The sequence below is a fragment of the Carcharhinus amblyrhynchos genome, chromosome 20, assembly GCF_965287045.1.
Source record: "Carcharhinus amblyrhynchos chromosome 20, sCarAmb.v2.hapA, whole genome shotgun sequence".
Taxonomy (NCBI): Eukaryota; Metazoa; Chordata; class Chondrichthyes; order Carcharhiniformes; family Carcharhinidae; genus Carcharhinus; species Carcharhinus amblyrhynchos.
In genome coordinates, this window is record NC_137343.1 from 3,617,328 (window position 1) to 3,634,374 (window position 17,047).

At 47.0% G+C, this 17,047-nt stretch overlaps 1 protein-coding gene across 3 annotated transcripts in view; it reads left to right on the forward strand.

Moving 5' to 3' along the window:
- Positions 1–15,799: 15,799 nt before the first annotated feature.
- Positions 15,800–17,047, forward strand: part of sfswap (splicing factor SWAP) — a 135,978-nt gene continuing 134,730 nt past the window's right edge. For all 3 annotated transcript variants that reach the window (XR_013889035.1, XM_080207981.1, XM_080207982.1), the window contains exon 1: positions 15,800–16,081. Coding sequence is in view for 2 of the 3 variants with exons in the window: in XM_080207981.1 (XP_080064107.1) it covers positions 15,879–16,081 (203 nt within the window). In the remaining variant the exon portion in view is untranslated. The remainder of the gene's footprint in view (positions 16,082–17,047) is intronic.

Consider the following 17,047-nt stretch of genomic DNA (forward strand, 5'->3'; position numbering starts at 1 on the left):
TGCATGAGGTATCCTATCTATGCTTAGCCCTGTTTTCTTCAGTCTGCGCATATACTTCATTTTAAGATATTTCTGCCTGTGCAACTAACCCTGCTAATCTTAAAATTTACTGCTAACTTGATGACATGTAGAATCAGAAGGCTAAAGATTAGTTAAAAATTGACTGCATTCCCGAAGGGTACACGATGCAGGCAAACAATAGCATAACCACAGCTTCAAGGGTTGTATTTCTAAGTGGGAGACAATCAGCGAAAAACATTTCCTATAACAAGATAAAGGTTGAAATATAGTTTGGATATTGGTGTGTGTTTTTCAGTTTGTTTTTGAGATCTGTTCAGGGTGTTCGAGTTCAGTACAGAGGTTGATGGTCTCCAAGTTCGCTTTTTCTTTTATTGCTTCTGTCATTTTAATTTCTTTTTTAAGCTCTGTCAGACTTTTGAATGGACTTATCTTGCACTAAGTTGATCTTTCTCTACACCCTAGTTATGACTGTAACACTACATTCTGCATTCTTGCGCTTCCTTCTCTATGAATGGTATGCTTTGTCTGTATAGTGCGCAAGAAACAATACTTTTCACTGTACGTTAATACATGTGACAATAATAAATCAAACCAAATCAAGTCTTTAGGTTTGTGCTAGTGGGGAAAAGATCCTGACCCTGGATGGGGATTGCTCGACAAAAATGCTGGCTTTATTCTTTCTTTTTCTTTCTAGACTTTGCTCCAATGCATTATGTCAAATTGGTCACGGTGACTTGGGCACCAGTCCCCTGTCAATAATGCTGGTGACATTCAGCATCAACACAATTCCACACTGCGCAGAAAGAAATTGCATCCCAAACATCATGGGATGAGTCCCTTTTACCCACGTGAACTTTCCCCAGGGCCTCCTACAAAGCATATTGTGGTTGCTTGGCCCTTTAAGGGAGGCATTGGCTGAGGGCCATGTGATTGGCTAGGAGCCTGTGGACTGTGCCAGTGGGAAAGCAGGAGGAGGGTGTGTATCATTAATCGAGGAGGGACTTGCAGTTGGAGCCAGGCAGTTGAACAGAGCAGTCACATTGTAATCTAATCTGACATTGTTGTATATATATATTATTTTTCTTTTGGCAATAAAGCCTTTTATTGTTCTAAGTCGCATTGAGTCACCCTCAATCTATTACATTGCTGACAAGGCAAAACATTTAGCAGTCTGCAGATAATGTATAAGACTCTGGTCAGACCCCACTTGGAGTACTGTGCTCAGTTCTGGTCACCTCATTACAGGAAGAATGTGGAAGCCATAGAAAGGGTGCAGAGGAGATTTACAGGGATGTTGCCCGGATTGGGTGGCATGCCTTATGAGGATAGGTTGCAAGAGCTCAATCTTTTCTCCTTGGAGAGACGAAGGATGAGAGGGGGCCTGATAGAGGTGTGTAAGATGTTGAGAGGTATTGATCGGGTGGATTCTCAGAGGCTTTTCCCCAGGGCTGAACTGGCTGCCACAAGAGGACACAGGTTTAAGGTGCTGGGGAGTAGGTACAGAGGAGATGTCAGGGGTAAGTTTTCCACTCACAGGGTGGTGAGTGAGTGGAATCGGCTGCCGTCTGTGGTGGTGGAGGCAAATTCGATAGGGTCTTTTAAGAGACTTCTGGATGAGTACATGGGACTTAACAGGATTGAGGGTTATTGGTAAGCCTAGTAGGTAGAGATATGATTGGCGCAACTTGTGGGCCAAAGGGCCTGTTTGTGCTGTAGTTTTTCTATGATTCTATGATTCTATCAAAGTTGTCAGGGATTGCAGTGTCCAGCTGGAGGGGACAGTAAGAAGTGTCACAACATCAGATTAAAGTCCAATAGGTTTATTTGGAATCACGAGCTCTCAGGACGCTGCTCCTTCTGGTCTTGTAAGACTTCTTATTGTGTTCACTCCAGTCCAACGCTGGCATCCCTACCTCACAGCTAGAGGGGAAGGAGACTTAGCACTAAAAGGTAATAACACATTGGTTAGCACGGCTGTCTCACAGCTCCAGGGGCCCGGGTTCGATTCCTGGCTTGGGTCACTCTCTGTGTGGAGTCTGCACATTCTCCCCGTGTCTGCATGGGCTTCCTCCGGGTGTTCCGATTTGCCCCCACATTCTGAAAGGTGTACTGGTTAGATTCATTGATCCAAACAGGCGGCAGATTGTGGCGACTTGGGGAATTTCACAGTAACTTCACTGCAGTGTTAATGTAAGCCTTACTTGTGACTAATAAATAAACTTTACTTTAAAGAAGATGTGAGGTACATCTACTTAGTACAGAAAAATCGAGTCCTGTAAACCTGAAGTAAACAACTGGGGACAATGTGGTGAAGAATTTGCATTCTATCATAATAGTGAATGACATTACTGTGAGGGTCCCCTGGTTCCCACACTCCAGCACCTGCTCGATATACTGAGAGAGATGAGCGTCTGGAACGAGCTGCCAGAGGTAGTAATAGAGGCGAGTACAATTTTGTCTTAAAAAAAAATTTAGACAGTTACTAGGGGCATAACTATAAGGTTCATGGTGGGAGATATAGGGGAGATGTTTGAGGGAGATTCTTTACTCAGAGAGTGGTTGGTGTGTGGAATGCACTGCCTGCTGTGATGGTGGAGTCGGACACTTTAGGAACTTTCAAGCGGTTATTGGATAGGCACATGGAGCACACCAGAATGATCGGGAGTGGGATAGCTTGATCTTGGGATTGGACATAGCTTGGCACAACATTGAGGGCCGAAGGGCCTGTACTGTGCTGTAATGTTCTATGAAGTAACTGCTGAAGAAAATTGAAAGGTTATTTTCATCCTGTTCGTGGCCCACATACTTACAGTTTGGTGAGAACACTAACATCATCTGATGCTCCAGACGTAAAGGGCAGGATTTTACAGCCGCACTCGCCCCAAGGCCAGAAAATCCCGCTCGAGGTTAACAGACATTTGCACAGTCCGTGTCCCGCCCGCTACAATTCCAGTGGCGGCAGGACAGTAAAATTCCACCCCAGATCTTTTGACCAGATTGTGAAAATCATTTTAACTTCTGGCCCTCAACTGTTACACTAAATACAAACTTCATTCAACACTCTGTGAGCCAGGGAGACAGCCTCAGGCTTTCTGGCAAGACTTAGGGAGCTGGCAGGACACTGCGTATTCAGCTCAGCATTAGCAAAAATGTTAAAGCACAGATTGGTCTGTGGTGTAAACAACTTAATAATACAAAACAAGTTACTGGCAGAGACTTATGATTTGATTCGATTTATTATTGTCACATGTATTAACACAGTGAAAAATATTGTTTCTTGCACACTACACAGACAAAGCATACTGTTTATAGAGGAGGAAAGGAGAGAGTGCAGAATGTAGTGTTACAGTCATAGCTAGGGTGTAGAGAAAGATCAACTTAATGCGAGGTAGGTCCATTCAAATGTCTGAAGGCAGCAGAAAAAAAGCTGTTCTTGAGTCGGTCGGTACGTGACCTCAGACTTTTGGATCTTTTTCCCGATGGAAGAAGGTGGAAGGGAGTATATCCAGGTTGAGTGGGGTCCTTGATTATGCTGGCTGCTTTTCCAAGGCAGTGGGAAGTGTAGACAGAATCAAGACCAAAATCATCTTTGAAAAAGCCATGGAGGTGGCCTAGGCGACAGAGATAGAGAGGTTCTTGATCAATAAGGGGATCAGAGATTATGGGGAAAAGGCAGGAGAGTGGAGATGAGAAAAATATCAGCCATGATTGAATGGTGGAGCAGACTTAATGGGCCGAGTGGCCTAGTTCTGCTTCTATGTCTTTGAGTCTTATGGTCTGAATGTGTGGAGTAGGCCGTAATAGAGTTGCAAAGTTTGCAATGTTTGCCAAATGAGGTAAATCATTTGTGGCAGGAAACAGCTGTGGAGCAAAACAGCCCAGGACCAGGTGCAGGAGTGCCCAATAGAGGAGGTACAGCAGTGAGGGTTGAAGTGTGTTTCTGTGGGGGAAGATGACTCCCAGGACGATTATAACCTGTAACTTTCAGCCCAAAAGCCAGCTAAGCGATTGTGTCCCTGATGGTAGGTGGGGTTTTTGCCCTTATTTATTTGTCCTCTTATTTTTTGCTCTAGCTGCAGTGAGTAGAGGCAGCAGACAATCTTTCGCTGAGTTAATATTTCTTGTAAATGTTTTGAAAAGACATTTAACAAATGTATATAATATATATAAAATGCACAGAAGGTGAATGAAAAATTTTTTAAAATTATAACCTTGTCAAGACAACTAATTCCAATAAAAAGTACATTGATGTATAATGAGTTGTTAGTTGTTAGTGTTTGAAATGTATTTCAGCTGACGTCCACTTGTATTCTGCTATATATTTTAAGCAGCATTTATCCCAGTTGTAAGAGTTTCCCTGATATAATGCTGATCCTTATGCAACCGGCAAGTTCACTATGTATAGTATATATAGTAGATAATATACTATCTTAGGAAAGTATATTCTTTAAGATACCATACACAAGTAAGCTGATGTGAACTCTCTCTCTGATAGATATTGCAGAATCCAGTGCAGATTGAAAATCTGCTCTCAAGTTCCAGCTCCGCTGCTACATTACAATTTTAATTTGACATTTTAACTGAATATGATTTGATTTGATTTATTATTGTCACATGTATTAACATACAATGAAAAGTATTGTTTCTTGTGCGCTATACAGACAAAACATATCGTTCATAGAGAAGGAAATGAAAGAGTACAGAATGTGGTGTTACAGTCATAGCCAGGGTGTAGAGAAAGATCAACTTAATACAAAGTAGGTCCACTCAAAAGTCTGACAGCAGCAGGGAAGAAGCTGTTTTTGAATCGGTTGGTATGTGACCTCAAACTTTTGCATCTTTTTCCTGAAGGAAGAAGGTAGGAGAGAGAATGTCTGAGGTGCATGGAGTCTTTAATTATGCTGTCTGCTTTACCGAGGCAGCGGGAAGCGTAGACAGAGTCAATGGATGCGTGATGGATTAGGCGACATTCACAACCTTTGTAGTTCCTTGCAGACTTGCACAAAGCAGGAGACATACCAAGCTGTGATACAACCAGAAAGAATGATTTCTATGGTGCATCTGTTAAAGTTGGTAAGAATCATAGCTGACATCAAATTTCCTTAGTCTTCTGAAAAAGTAAAGGTTTGGTGGGCTTTCTTAACTCTAGTGTCGGCATGGGGGGACTAGGACATATTGTTGGTGATCTGGACACCTAAAATCTTGAAGCTCTTGACCCTTTCTACTTCATCCCCATTGATGTAGACAGGGTTATGTTCTCCTTTATGCTTCCTGAAGTCGATGGCTACTTCCTTCACTTTGTTGACATTGAGGGAGAAACTACTGTTGCCGCACCAGTTCATCAGATTCTCTATCTCATTCTTATACTATGTCTTGTCATTGTTTGAGATCCGACCCACTATGGTGGTGTTGTCAGCAAACTTGAAAATCAAATTGGAGGGGAATTTGGCCGCACAGTCATAGGTGTATAAGGAGTATAGTAGGGGGCTGAGAACACAGCCTTGTGGGGCACTGGTGTTGAGGATGATCGTGGAGGTGTTGTTGCCGATCCTTACTGATTGTGGCTTGTTCAGGGTTCAGTCACAGACCGAGGTGCCGAGACACAGGCCACAGAGTTTGGAGATGAGTTTTGTGAGAATAATGGTGTTGAAGGCTGAGCTGTAGTCAAATAGGAGTCTGACATAGGTGTCCTTGTTATCTAGATGTTCTAGGGTTGAGTGCAGTTCCAGGGAGATGCTGTCTGCTGTGGACCTATTGTGGTGGTAGGCAAACTGTAGTGGATCCAGATAGTCCGGGAGGCTGGAATTGATTTGTGCCACGACTAACCTTTCGAAGCACTTCATAATGATGGATGTCAGAGCCACCGGCCGATAGTCATTCAGGCATACTGCCTGGCTTTCCTTCAGTACTGGGGTGATGGTCGCCTTCTTGAAGCAGATAGGGACCTCAGATTGTTGTAAAGGGAAAGAAAGAAGTTCTTTTCGAGGCTTTGATGTAGGTGTAGAAGAGTCAGGCTAGACCTAACATATAGTTTTTATATCCAAGCACTTCCCAACACCTCTCCCTTTTTCCCTTCCCCTCTCTTCCCTTCGCCTCCCCTCTCATCCCCTCCCTCTTTTCCCCTCCTTCTCGTCCTCTTACCTTCCATTCTTCCTCCTGTTCTTTTCCCTCCTTTCCCCTCCCCACCCTCTCCCCTCCATCCCATCCCCTTCTCCTCCCTCCCCTCTTCACCCCTCCCTTCTTCCCCCTCTCCTCTCCCTCCTTCTGCTCTCTCCTCCCTCCTTCCCTGCTCTCCCCTACTCCGTCTCCTCCCTCCACTCTCTCCCCTCTCCCCCTCCCTCCCCTCTCTCTCCTCTCCTCCCTGTCCCTTCTCCCCTCACCCTCCCTCTCCATCCCCCACCTCTCCACTTCCCCTCCCCTCCCGCTCCTTCCCTTGCGCTCTCTCTCCTCTCCCCCTCCTCTTTACCTCCTTGTTTGGAGATAACAGAATGGCTCTGTTAATATATAAAAATATTTTACTAATCGTGTTAGAGATAAAATATAATTTGTAAGAAGTGTAAAAAGCTGAGGCAATTAAACAAAATATTATAGTGCAGCTGCTAAGATAAAATGTTTAGTTAAATGTTCACATGATATCAAAGTTGTGTATTTATAACATTATTTTTATTACTAAATGTTTTCCGTTTAACTACAAAATTCCACTAGTGTTTCACTGAAGTAAAACATTTCAATGTGAAATGATACAAATTTATTGAGACGTGCAGAACAATTAAATATGAGAATTATAAATGAAGCAAGAAGCCAGAAGAATATTAATGACCAATATACTGAGATTTTCCACAACCCAAATTGTGAAATCTCCTTTCCCAACCTCTCTAATCAAGGACCCCACACACCCCGGACGTTCTCTCTTTTGCCTTCTTCCGCCAGGAAAAAGATACAAAAGTCTGAGGTCACTTACCAACCGACTCAAGAACAGCTTCTTCCCTGCTGCCATCAGACTTTTGAATGGACCTACCTCGCATTAAGTTGATCTTTCTCTACACCCTAGCTATGGCTGTAACACTACATTCTCACTCTCTCCTTTCCTTCTCAATGAACAGTATGCTTTGTCCATATAGCGCGCAAGAAACACTACTTCTCACTGTATGTTAATACATGTGACAATAATAAATCAAATCAAATAATAAAGTTTATATATTAATCACAAGTAAGGTTTACATTAACATTGCAATAAAGTTACTCTGAAATTTCCTCCAGTCACCACACTCCAGCACCTGTTCAGGCCAATGCATCTAATCAGCACATCTTTCAGACTGTGGGACGAAACTGGAGCATCCAGACATGGGGAGAACATACAACTCCATAGTGACCCAAGCCAGGAATTGAACCCTGGTACCTGGCACTGTGGGGCAGCAGTGCTAACCACTGTACCACCATGCCTATCCAAATCATGGTCTGAGAAGCTCTGACCTCTCATCTTCTTAACTAAATTTTCAGCTTCCATTTTCTAGATGAAAACTAACAAGCGTGTGTCAGCATGCCACACGTGAAGTTGTATGAGAACAAAATGTGGATTTAACAGTTTTAGAACAAATAGCGGAACCTATTGCATTTAGACATTAAATAATACTAATGTTCAATCATGAAAAGAATTACATTTTAAATGAGCCAGTAACAATAGGATTAACTACTTGAAATAAATAGCAATAGCTCAGCCTGCGACATCCACATTCCCTGAATGAATTAAAAAAACCTTCCTTTAAATAAAATCTTTAACATGGTATGAGTATCCAATGTACTTCACAGGAAGTTATTAAGCACTAGCCACATCAAGAGGAGTGGAACACTGCAGCCATACCTTGATGAGGGCAGTGCTGGGAAATGAATCCAGTGACCCCAGCGGGACAGAAAATCCCGCTGACAGGAGGGACCAAACAATTCTGCCCTTGGTCAAAAATGTAGGATTTAAGGACTGAGTTAACTGAGGAGAGATGGGAAGATGGAGAGGCTCAGGGAGGAAATCTCAGAGTTATGACCCTGGGCGGGTAAAGCACAGCCCCCAGCGGTGAAGCGATTAAGAAGCTTCTCGGCCTTTTGGTTAAGATCAAGTGTCAGATCGATCCCAAGACACCTTAGCTTGCCAGCTTGGATCTCGTTTGTCTCTCTCATGGGGACCACGAATTGGATTCAATTGGATTTTGGTTTTTGGGCCAAGCAAGGAATGGATTCGGGGTTTGTCCGGCTATGAGCATTGGCTTTGCAACTTTAAGGATGGAATAAAAGTGGTTTTAAAATGAGGTCAGGATTGGAAAAGAGTAGAGATCTCAGAACGCTGTAGGGGCTGATAAGGGAAATTAAGGAGGAGTGTCACCAAAGCAGAGATATGCAAACAAGGATAAGAATTTTGATTCTTATTTATTTGATTACACAGTGCCTCTGTAAATCTCAAACGACAGAATCACAACCTTGAAATTGAAAGCGACTTTACAACATGCGTGGATCATATAAAACAATGAAATCAGGCTCAGAAATATAATGGTCACAATTAGTTTGGAGCCAGACCATTTGGTAAATGTTATTACTTTCCTTCTTCACTAACTTCATACAAATTTCATACCAGGCGTTTAAAATAAAATCTAAAATGATGCAACATAAAATATTGATTCAATTCAGCTCATATGACTAAACTGATCATTTACTGCAAAGCAAGGGAAAATCACAGACACTGAAAATCTGTCTAAATCATTTCAGGTGCTTAGGTTAAGCTCTGGAATCCTCTCCTTTCATCTCCCAGCCTCGTCACCTCACTTTCCTCCATTAAGTCACCGCTTAAAGAATTCCTCCTTCACCAAGTTTCTCATCATCAGTGTTTACACCTCCTTTTGTGGCTTGGTGTCAAATTCTGATTGGCAATGCTCCTGTGAAGTGCCTTGGGATATTTTTTATGTAAAAGGAGCCATACAAATGCAAGTTGTTGTTGTAAAACGTTGTGACTTGTGTCCGCTTGTAAGCGTCGCATTTCTGAGGTAGATCCCCATGGATTTGATGAGTGGAAATCCACAATTTGATTCCAAATAGCCCTCAACAGTTAACTAAACCATCTTTTCTTGAATAGAGGGCTAGTTATATGTTTTCCCTCAGTCTGGAAGTGCATGAGGAAGGTGATAGGACTTCTGGGATTTCAGTCAACAATAAGACCAACTGTCTATCTCCTTAAGGCTCAAGGATTTGGAAAGAAACTGAACAATGTTAAAGGAGGGGATTTGATTTGTTATTGTCACATGTATTGGGATCCAGTGAAACGTATTGTTTCTTGTGCATTATACAAACAAAGCATACTGTTCATAGAGTACATAGGGGAGAAGGAAAGGAGAGAGTGCAGAATGTAGTGTTACAGTCATAGCTAGGCTATAGAGAAAGTTCAACTTAATGCGAGGTAGGTCCATTCAAAAGTCTGGCGGCAGTAAGAATTAGATGAATTTGAGTCCAATCAGGTCCAGAGAGAGAAATAAAGAGAAGGGAAGGAAAATTGGATTAAAACATGATGTGGAGATGCTGGTGTTGGACTGGGGTAAGCACAGTAAGAAGGCTCACAACACCAGGTTGAAGTCCAACATGTTTATTTGGAATCACAAGCTTTTGGAGCACTGCTCCTTCATCAGGTCAGTGGAGAGTTGAATTCACAAACACGACATATATAGACAAAGGGCTCAATCTCATCATCGCGTTGCATCCATTTTCGGGCATGAAAACTTTGTAAAGTCGGACGTGAGATGAGTAGCGTGATCCGCATCTGCTCTGTGCAGAGTCACCCCTTTACCAAGGTCCAAAAATAGACGTGATCGGGAATGCACCCGAAACGGGCGTGACGGCCATTTGCGTGCATTTAAATTGAATTAATGGGCTGCATGCCCAACTTCACCAACACTTGCCCCTTTACTACTACATTCGCCAATCCCTAATTGGCGCGAAACAGACATGCTCCGTAAAACTCTGATTCGGGTGCTCCATCAGTGAGGGTTAGAGAGGAGGTAAATGCCCAGTGTCCGATGGCTCTCTGCTGCTTACGGGTGTCCTTTCATTGTGGCCATTTTCTATCTCGGGTCGGTAGCGGCACTGCGAGTGTGTGGCAGTGGGGGTGTTGTTCAGCAGACGCTCCGACTTGCAGCATGGACCAGGGTCTCAGCACTGACCTCAGGTCTTGCGGTGCTGCTGGGTCCTAGTGCACTCAGCACACTTCCAACTGAAAGATGTGCACAAAACCCTTGCAAATTGCGCTGCTGCAGCCTCTCAACTTTGTAAGGAGCTGTGATTGTACAGACCATGTGGCTGGGGGAATTGGGGGTATGGACAGTGACTGTTGATGTTCTAGGGGCAAGCAGCATTCCTTTACCTCTACATGCGTTCTTCTCCATCTCCCTCACCCCACTCCCTTCAGAATGATGGGATCTTGCTGTCCTTTTTGTTGCTGTTGGAGCTGAGGAGGAGGAGCTGGAGGAAGAATTATGGGCACAGGAGGCTTGGGCCTCACCAAGAGTAGAGGGAGATGACCACCAGAGGCAGGAGGTGGCCGCCAGAGGGATGGGGGGGGGAGCGCAGGAGGAGGAGGGAGCAGAGACCCCAGCATTTGGTGGACAAATGTCATTAGAACAGATGTTGGAGACCATGTGTCATTGACTTCTCCAACTTTTAAAGGAGGCAGTGCAACACCAGTGCTACACATTGCAGGACCTGACATCTAGGGGTGGGGGGTGGTGGTGGGAGGGGGCTTTTGGTGGCTGTCACACTGATGGTCGCTCTGAACTTTTATGCGACTGGCACCTTCCAGATCCCTAGCAGTGATGTCTGTGGCATCTCCCAATCAGTGGTGCACACCTGTATCAAGTAGTTCACAGAAGCCCTGTGTGCCCTGGGCTGGGCAGTTCATCAAATTTAACCTGGACCGGGCCCATCAGGAAGGCCGGGCTGCAGGGTTTGCCGTCATTGCGGGGATGCCTAACATTCAGGAGTCCATCGACTGCACCCACGTCACCCTCAAGGCCCTGCTGCAGAATCCATGAAGGTACATCTACAGAAAGGGGTTCCACTCCCTGAATGTTCAACTAGTGTGTAATTACAATATGAACCTTATACATGTCTGTGCCAGACATCCAGGGAGCAGCACAACAGCTTCATTGCCAGGAGCTCAGACATCCCAGAGGTACTTGAGGAGGAGCCCAGGCTGCAGGGGGTGGTTCCTGGGTGATATGGGTTACCTGCTTCAGACATGGCTGATCACGCCCATGCGGAGGCTTGTGTGACTGAGGTGGAGATCTGTTATAATGAGGCCCATGTAGATACCTGCGCGATAGTGAAGAGGTGCATTGGGCTCCTCAAAACGCGATTCTGGTGTCTGGACCACTCTGGCGGGGCCCTCCCAGTAAGAAGTCTGACAACACCAGGTTTAAGTCCAATCAATTTATTTGATCGTTTTTTTCCTGTTTTTTTTTCTTACTGTGTTTACCCCAGTCCAACGCCGGCATCTCCACATCAGGGCCCTCCAACACAGCCCTCTGATCTCTTCCTGCTCTGCAGTCATGTGCTGTGCTTTGTACAATCTGCTCTGCAGAGAGGTGACATATTGGAGGAGGAGGAGGAGGGCATGGGGCCTAACCAGCCAGGCGTCGCTGGGGAGGATGACCAGCAGGAGGAGGAGGAAGAAGAGGAAGAAAATGCTGAGGAACACCACCCAGGTGCTGGAGGGCTGCCAGCTCAAATGAGGCTTGCAAGGGAGGCAAGAGAGGCCCTGATCACCAGGCGGTTCACTCGCTAGGGGTTTGTGTTTGTGGGCTTTATTCCTCTCCCCTCCACCAAAATACCTTCTGTCTCCTGCAACATTGTCACACCATCCTGGTGGTGGGCCTGGGTACTTGATGTTGGTGAGTTTTATGGCAGGCAGGAGGGCAATGACAACTCGCTGAGTACCATTTTGATGATGCCCTGGTGCAAATCGCTAGTGGGTCCTGGGGAACCAATGGCTTCCTTTTCTCAGTGACACAGCATTGAGGGGCCTCCCCAACTCCCTAACATGAAGCATCCCTCCGGCAATCACCAAGGGAAGAGGATTCCTGTTTGAGACAAATCTGAGGCAAATTAGTCACAGTTGGGTTGTGAAAAAATATTTAATTGCAGTAAAGATATTTAAATAATACGTTCTAACATTAAAAAAAAACTTGTGAATAGAAAACATTAAGGTGCTTAAATATCTTTCTAACTAGTGTAGCTCTTCATCGGTGCCATCTCAGTGCAACTATAACTTCCTAACCTTACGTGGCCAATCACTACATCTCAGTGACTCCTCAGACCTCCCCAGCATTGAGTTCCAGGCACCCACTAACCTCTCTGTGTGCAAATAAACATGCCTCATACATCTCCTTTAAACCTTGCCTCTCGCACCTGAAACTTGTGTCCCTGAGGAGTTGCCTCAAAGTGAGTGGAGGAATGACAGATTAGGGTTAGGGTTAGACCTAATGGCTTGGAGGGGAACTTGCAGATAGCTGTGTTCCCATCTATCTGCTGCCCTTGTCCTTCTAGATGGAAATGGTCGTGTGTTTGGAAGGCATTGTTGAAGGAATCTTGGTGAATTGCTGCAGTGCATTTTGAGGGAGTACACACTGCTGCTACTGACCGTTGGAGTTGGAGGGATTGAATGTTTGTAGATGTGGTGCCAATCAAGTGGGCTGTTTTGTCCTGGATGGTTTTGAGCTGCTCGAGTGTTGTTGGAGTTGCATCCATCCAGGCAAGTGGAGAGTATTCCATCAAACTCCTGACGTGAGCCTTGTTGATGGTGGATAGGCCTTGGGGAATCAGGAAGTGAGATACTCGACTCAGGATTCCTAGCCTCTGACCTGATCTTACAGCCACTGTGTTTATGTGGTGAGTCCAGTTGAGTTTCTGATCAACGGTAACCTCAAGGATATTGACAGTGGGGATTCAGTGTTGGTAACACCATTGAATGTCAAGTGTCTCTTACTGGTGATGGTCATTGTCTGGCATTTGTGTGTTGCAAATGTTATTTGCCCCTTGTCAGCCCAAGCCTGGATATTGTCCAGATCTTGTTGCATTTGAACATGAACTGCTTCAGTATCTGAGGAGTCACGAATGGTGCTGAACATTGTGCAATCATTGGCGAACATCCCCACTTCTGACCTTATGATGGAGGGAAGGTCATTGATGAAACAGTTGAATATTGTTGTGCCTCGGACACTACGCTGGGGGAATCCTGCAGTGATGTCCTGGAGCTGAGGTGACTCACCCTCCACAGCCACAACCATTTTCCTATGTATGAGATATGACTCCAACCAGTGGAGTGTTTGCCCCCTGATTCCCATTGATTCCATGTTGCTAGAGCTCCTTGATGGCACACTCGGTCAAACGCGGCCTTGATGCCAAAGAGCTGCCACTCTCACCTCACCTCTGGAATTCAGCTCTTATGAGTCCCATTGGAAGGAATTGCTCTTTCCCACACCAGAGGAGTGGTGTGGACTCAATGGATTCATTGCCCTGTGGTTGACAGGATTTCCCAACCTCATCGGGAGCAGCAAATGCAACAGACTAGATTGAAGGAGATGCATGCAACCCCTTCCACACCCCCACCCCCCCCGGGCCGCTGCTCTCACCTCCTCTCCTCCCTCCCAGAACCAGGATAGGGCTCCCTTTGTCCTCACATTTCACCCCACCAGTCTCCAAATTCAAAGGATCGTCCTCCGCCATGTCCACCAACTCCAGCATGATGTCACTACTCAACACACCTTCCCCTCACTCACCCCTTTCAGGTGAAGCAGTGCTTTACATGCACCTCCTTCAATCTGGTCTGTTGCATTCACTGCTCCCAATGTGGTCTACTCTACATCGGAGAGACCAAACACAGACTGGGTCTCGGCTTTGCTGAACACCTTCGGTCCATCCGCAAGCAGGATCCAGACCTTCCTGTTGCTTGCCGCTTCAACACCCTGCCCTGCTGTCCGTCCACATGTCTGTCCTTGGCCTTTTACAATGTTCGAGTGAACCCCAACACAAACTGGGGGAACAGCACCTCATCTTCCAATTGAGCACTTTACAGCCTTCTGGACTGAACATTGGTTCAACAACTTCAAATCGTGAACTCTTTCCTCCACCTTCACCCCATTTCCTTTTATTTTGTTTCATTTTGTTTCATTCTATTTATACATTTTATCATCCTTCTTTCTCACCTCCATTCTTGCCCTCTTCCTCCCCTAGCCCTTTCAGTGCAACTGCCACATTTCTCAGGCAGACTTTTAACCATCTGTTCTGTCATTCATGCATTCTGATCACTTAATGAAACTTTTTAGCACCTTCTCAGCTTTCTGTATCCTCATTTACATTCCCTTTATCCCATTCCACTCCCCCGGCAACTCATAGTATAAATCTCCGCTGATTCTCTTTGCTCTCAGCTCTGACAAAGGGTCATCTAAATTCGAAACGTTGGCTCCATTCTCTCCCCACAGATGCTGTCAGACCTGCTGAGATTTTCCAGCATTTTCTGTTTTGTTTCAGGTTTCCAGCATCCACAGTGATTTGCTTTTATATCAATGATCTAATTCAATGTTAGAGCAGGATAGAGGGGCTGAATAGCCTTTTCCTAATTCCACTCTCTCTCCATCTGGCCTTGCTATTAGCAATATGGTCACAATTGAATGGAGAAAAGGTCACGAATGTAGCCCAATCCATCACGCAAACCAGCCTCCCATCCATTGACTCTGTCTACACTTCCCACTGCCTCGGCAAAGCAGCCAGCATAATTAAGGACCCCACACCGCCTAGATATTCCCTCTTCCACCTCTTCCGTTGGGAAAAAGATACAAAAAGTCTGAGGTCATGTACCAAATGACTCAAGAACAGCTTCTTCCTTGCTGCTGTCAGACTTTTGAATGAACTTATCTTGCATTAAGTTGATCTTTCTCTACACCCTAGCTATGACTGTAACACTACATTCTGCACTTGCTCCTTTCCTTCTCTATGAATAGAATGTAGTGTCAGTATAGTGCGCAAGAAACAATACTTTTCACTGAATGTTAATACATGTGACAATAGTAAATCAAACCAAATATTTATTTCAGAATTCAAATATCATGATCTACCATGGTGGGATTGGAATCTGGAACCCTAGAGCATTGGTCTGGGTTTGTGGAGATGCAGCTGAGGTAGCACAGTGGTTAGCACTGCTGCCTCACAGCTCCAGGGACCTGGGTTCGACTCTCAGCTTGCGTCACTGTCCATGCAGAATCCACACATTCTCCCTGTGTCTGCATGGGTTTCCTCCCATAGTCTGAAAGACGTGCTGGTTAGGTGGATTGGCCGTGCTAAATTCTCCCTCAGTGTACCCGAACAGGCGCTGGAGTGTGGTGAGGAGGGATTTTCACAGTAACTTCATTGCAGTGTTAATGTAACCCTACTAATATACTTTAAACACTAATAAATATGTTTTAAACATCAGTAAATAAACTTTAAATAGAACATTGTTCTGAGTTTGTGGAGCTGCTATGCAACATGCCCTGACTTTGTTGCAGCGTGGCAGCAGCTGCAGGCTAGGACATCACCCGCAGATTCACCACGGCCTCTGGAGAGGCGGTAAAAACGGCGGTGAGCATTAAAGAGAGGGAATTTTTATGAGTGGGTTAGCTGGGGTTGGGGTTGTGTCTCCCTGCCGGTGAGTGCGGGGCCGGCTGAGGTGAATGTGCGGCGCGGGGCGGAGGGCTAGGTGAGGCGGCCGCCATTTTGTGCGGAGGCGGCGGGAGGAGAAGTGGCTCCGGCGGCAGAGCGGGGCGCCTGGCACACACACATAGCCCGAAACCATGGCCCAGGCCCGGGCCTACACCTTCCCCAACCACCGCAAGAAGCAGCAGCAGCAACAGGAGGAGGAGAAGAAGAAGGCGGTGGAGCTGCTGGTGTTCGGCTATGCCTGCAAACTGTTCCGCGAGGATGACAAGGCCCAGTTCCACGAGCAAGGCAAGCACCTCATCCCCTGGATGGGAGACCCGGCCCTCCTCATCGATAGGTCGGTTTACTCACTCACACACCTCTCTATCCCCCCTCCCCAACATCAATCACTTTACTTCTCTTCCTCCACAGCCTTTCAGCCTGAAAACCATGTAAGGCAACGTCAATGTGAGCAAAACAGCAGCTTTCAATAATTGGGGGGGGGGGGGGGGGGGGGGGGGGAGAGGGGAGGGGTCTCCATGGGGGAGGGGAGGGGTCTGGGGTCTCCATGGGGGAGGGGTCTGGGGTCTGGGGTCTCCATGGGGGAGGGGTCTGGGGTCTGGGGTCCCCATGGGGGAGGGGAGGGGTCTGGGGTCCCCATGGGGGAGGGGAGGGGTCTGGGGTCCCCATGGGGGAGGGGAGGGGAGGGGTCTGGGGTCCCCATGGGGGGGGAGGGGCCCCCATGGGGGGGGGGCCTGGGGTCCCCATGGAGGGTGGGGAGGGGTCTGGGGTCCCCATGGAGGGGTCTGGGGTCCCCATGGAGGGGGGGAGGGGTCTGGGGTCCCCATGGAGGGGGGGGAGGGGTCTGGGGTCCCCATGGAGGGGGGGAGGGGTCAGGGGTCCCCATGGAGGGGGGGGAGGGGGAAGGGGTCAGGGGTCCCCATGGAGGGGGGGGAGGGGGAAGGGGTCAGGGGTCCCCATGGAGGGGGGGAGGGGGAAGGGGTCAGGGGTCCCCATGGAGGGGGGGGAGGGGGAAGGGGTCAGGGGTCCCCATGGAGGGGGGGAGGGGGAAGGGGTCAGGGGTCCCCATGGAGGGGGGGGAGGGGGAAGGGGTCAGGGGTCCCCATGGAGGGGGGGGAGGGGGAAGGGGTCAGGGGTCCCCATGGAGGGGGGGGAGGGGGAAGGGGTCAGGGGTCCCCATGGAGGGGGGGGAGGGGGAAGGGGTCAGGGGTCCCCATGGAGGGGGGGAGGGGGAAGGGGTCAGGGGTCCCCATGGAGGGGGGGGAGGGGGAAGGGGTCAGGGGTCCCCATGGAGGGGGGGGAG